Source organism: Nicotiana sylvestris, chromosome 5 (genome assembly GCF_000393655.2).
Source record: "Nicotiana sylvestris chromosome 5, ASM39365v2, whole genome shotgun sequence".
Classification (NCBI taxonomy): domain Eukaryota; kingdom Viridiplantae; phylum Streptophyta; class Magnoliopsida; order Solanales; family Solanaceae; genus Nicotiana; species Nicotiana sylvestris.
In genome coordinates this window covers 114,506,441-114,510,084 of record NC_091061.1, presented here as the reverse complement: position 1 = coordinate 114,510,084, position 3,644 = coordinate 114,506,441, and the positions used below count along the sequence as shown (strand labels likewise).

The window sequence follows — 3,644 nt, the reverse complement described above, 5'->3', positions numbered from 1 at the left end:
TCAGAACGGAGCAACCTTCTGGGTCAATCTAGTCAAAGGTGCTGCAATAGATGAGAATCCCTCCACAAACCGACGATAATAACCTGCTAACCCCAAGAAGCTCCTGATCTTGGTCGCTGTGGTGGCACGAGGCCAACTCTGAACTGCCTCGATCTTCTTGGGATCAACCTCAATTCCCTCCCCTGATACAACATGCCCCGAGAATGCCATAAAATCTAACCAAAACTCACACTTGAAGAACATAGCATATAACTTCTGTTCCCACAAGGTCTGAAGCACCACTCTCAAATATTGCTCGTGCTCGTCCATGCAGTGCGAGTAGATCAAAATGTCATCAATGAAGACCATGACAAATGAATCAATATATGGCCTAAACACCATGTTCATCAAATCCGTAAATGCCACCGGGGTGTTAGTCAAGCCGAAGGACATCAGTAGAAACTCATAATGGCCATATCTAGCCCTAAAAGCAGTCTTCGGAACATCCGAATCCCGAATCTTCAACTGATGGTACCCCGATCTCAGGTCGATCTTAGGGAATGCTCTGGAACCCTACAACTGGTCAAAAAAAAATCATCAATATGCGACAACGGGTACTTGTTCTTAATGATAACTTTGTTCAACTAGCGGTAATCAATGCACATCCGCATATTCCCATCTTTCTTCTACACAAATAACACTGGTGTACCCCAAGGCGATACACTCGAGTTAATGCCTTTGCTAGAAACTCATCAAGTTGTTCTTTCAACTCCTTCAACTCTTTCGGAGCCATACAGTACGATGAGATAGATGTAGGTAGGTGCCTGGAGCCAAATAAATGCAGAAATCAATATCACGATTTGGTGGCATGCCTGGAAGATCAGAAGGAAACACATCAGAGAACTCCCTGACTATGGGCACTGAATCAATCGTCGGAGTCTCTGTAGTAGTATCCCAAACATAAGCTAGATAAGCCAAATACTCCTTCCTGACCATATGTCGAGCTTTCATGAAAGAGATAATCCGACTAGGTGCGCTGACAGACGAACCCTTCCACTCCAATCTAGGCAACTCTGGCATTGCCAAAGTAACAGTCTTGTCATGACAATTAAGGATGGCATAATATGGAGACAACCAGTCCATGCCCAGGATGACCTCAAAGTTGGTAATATCAAGTAGCATAAGATACTCTATAGTCTCATAACCACATAATGTAACAATGCAAGACCGATAAACCCAATCCACAATAACAAAATCGCCCACTGAAGTGGACAAATAAATAGGAGTACCCAAGGACTTACGAGGAACATCCAAGAAATGAGCAAAAATAGATGACACATATGAATATGTAAACCCAATCCACAATAACAAAATCGCCCACTGGAGTGGACACAAAAATAGGAGTACCCAAGGGCTTACAAGGAACATCCAAGAAATGAGCAAAACAAGATGACACATATGAATATGTAGACCCTGGATCAAATAATACTGAAGCATCCCTACCGCAGATAGAAATAATACCTGTGATCACGGTATTTGAGGACATTGCATCTGGCTTGGCCGTAAAAGCATAGAATCTAGCTGGATCAGCAACTGACTAGTCTCTACCTGCCTGGCCTCCACCTCTAGGACGACCCCTACCCACTTGCCCTCCGCCTCTAGGGCGGCCGGACGGCTGGTGCTGTAAACATATGCTGAGAAATCTGCTGCACTGCCTTGCCCTGGAGTCTCGACAAAATCTCTTCATGTGGCCAGGATCCCCGCATTCGTAACAACCCATCGGAGCGGTGGGTTGCTGACCCGAAATCTGACCCTGATGGCCTGAATATCCACTGGAAGAACCCTGAATAACTGGTGGGCGATAGGAACTCTCTGGCATAACAATGAAATAAGGCCGCACTGGATCACCCCGAAGAGGCAGCAGTGCTGGATATATGGGCCTTCTAGGATGACCTCTCCCAAACTGACATTTCCCCCCAGACAGAACAACATTGAATCCTCCGAAATAACAAAATCGCTTGTCCCGCGGTACCTACTCTCAACTTCGCTGACGGACACCCTCGATCCTCCGAGCTATCTCTACAACTAGCTCATAAGAAGTCCCCATCTCAACCTTTTGGGCCATAGTGGCCTGGATACCAAAGAGCAACCCTGCAACAAACCTCCATACTCTCTCTATATCAGTAGGAAGCATTATAAGTGCATGGCGGAACAACTCAGAGAATCTCGCCTCATAGTCAGTCAGTGACATCTGACCCTGCTGGAGCTACTCGAACTAGAACCGCAACTCTTCCCTCTGAGAGGATGGAATATACTTATCCAAGAAAAGACGTGTAAACTAATCCCAAGTTGTGGAAGGAGAACCTGCTGGTCTGCTGAGAAGATAGGACTTCCACCATCTAGGGCCCTGCCCTCTAGCTGGAAAGTAGTAAAATCCACCCTGTGGGACTCTAATATACTCATGTTGTGTAGTCCGTCCCTGCCCGGATCAATGAAGTCCTGGGGATCCTTGTCACGACCCCGGTTCGCTCTCCGTGAACCATCATGATAGCACCTAGTCTCTACGACTAGGTAAGCCTAACAACACAAAATATACGCAACAATTTGCGGAAGAAATAATTTAAAAACCGAAATAGTGAAATAAAATAGTGTTTTAAAATGCCGCTCGATATACACAATAACAACTCTCAAAACTAATAACATTTCCCAAAACCCGGAATCTCATGATAACAAGCTTTTGAATGTCTACAAGTATCTAACTCCAGAATATCTAACAAAGAAACGAAAGTACAGAAGGTCTAATACAAAAAAGGAGAGTATAAAGGGACTCTTCGGTCTACGGACGCGACAGATATACCTTGGAGTCTCTACAAGCGCCTTGTCTCAAGCGTGATAAGTCTGAGTGGAAGTACCTGGATCTGCACATGAAAAACATGCACATAATGTGCATGAGTACACCACAGCGGTACTTAGTAAGTGCCAAGCCTAACCTCGGTCGGATAGTGACGAGGAAGGTCAGGGTCCTACTAAGGTCAAATAAAATATAAGGTTCAACAGGGTAGAACAAAACAATATAAGTAAGTACACCAACAAAAGTAACACACGATATAAAGGACAACAACAACTACTACAGAGACAAAGTAAACACAAAAATAAATACAGCTCAGCACAAAGATAACAACCAGGGATCTCCCAGGATACCGTCCTGTAGTCCCAAATATAAATATCCAGTGGATATCCCCGGATACCGTCCTATAGTCCAACTCATAGTGCGCAGGGATCTACCGAAATCCCGATCCGTAGTCCCAAACATAAATACCCAGTACTGGAGGAATCTATCGGGTGCAGTCCTGTAGTTCCATATAAATATGTAGGGGGATCTACCGGAATCCCACATCCGTAGTCCCAAATAAACATACAAGGGGGATATACCGGAATCCCACATCTGTAGTGCCAAATGTAAATGCACAACAGCAACATAAAAAATATTCAGCAAATGTCAATTTCGTATTAAGGCAAACGGGTAATTCTAGCCTAGCATGCTGCACATAATTCAAGTAAAGTAGTTTGAGCAAATAAAGAAATTAAATCACTTAGACATGCTTCCCTAAGCTAACAATAGGCTGAAATTTTCAAGTAGTAATAACAGGAGGAGAAACACAATT

At 44.2% G+C, this 3,644-nt stretch overlaps 1 protein-coding gene across 1 annotated transcript; it reads right to left on the bottom strand.

Moving 5' to 3' along the window:
* On the bottom strand, window positions 1-2,230 carry LOC138869188 (uncharacterized). Its single transcript, XM_070146786.1, has 4 exons — window positions 2,063-2,230; window positions 1,625-1,942; window positions 775-1,359; window positions 1-552 (listed from the first exon to the last, which is right to left on the bottom strand). Exons 1-4 carry the CDS (start codon window positions 2,228-2,230, stop codon window positions 1-3), a joined length of 1,623 nt encoding a protein of 540 aa, XP_070002887.1.
* Between the last annotated feature and the right edge of the window lie 1,414 nt (window positions 2,231-3,644).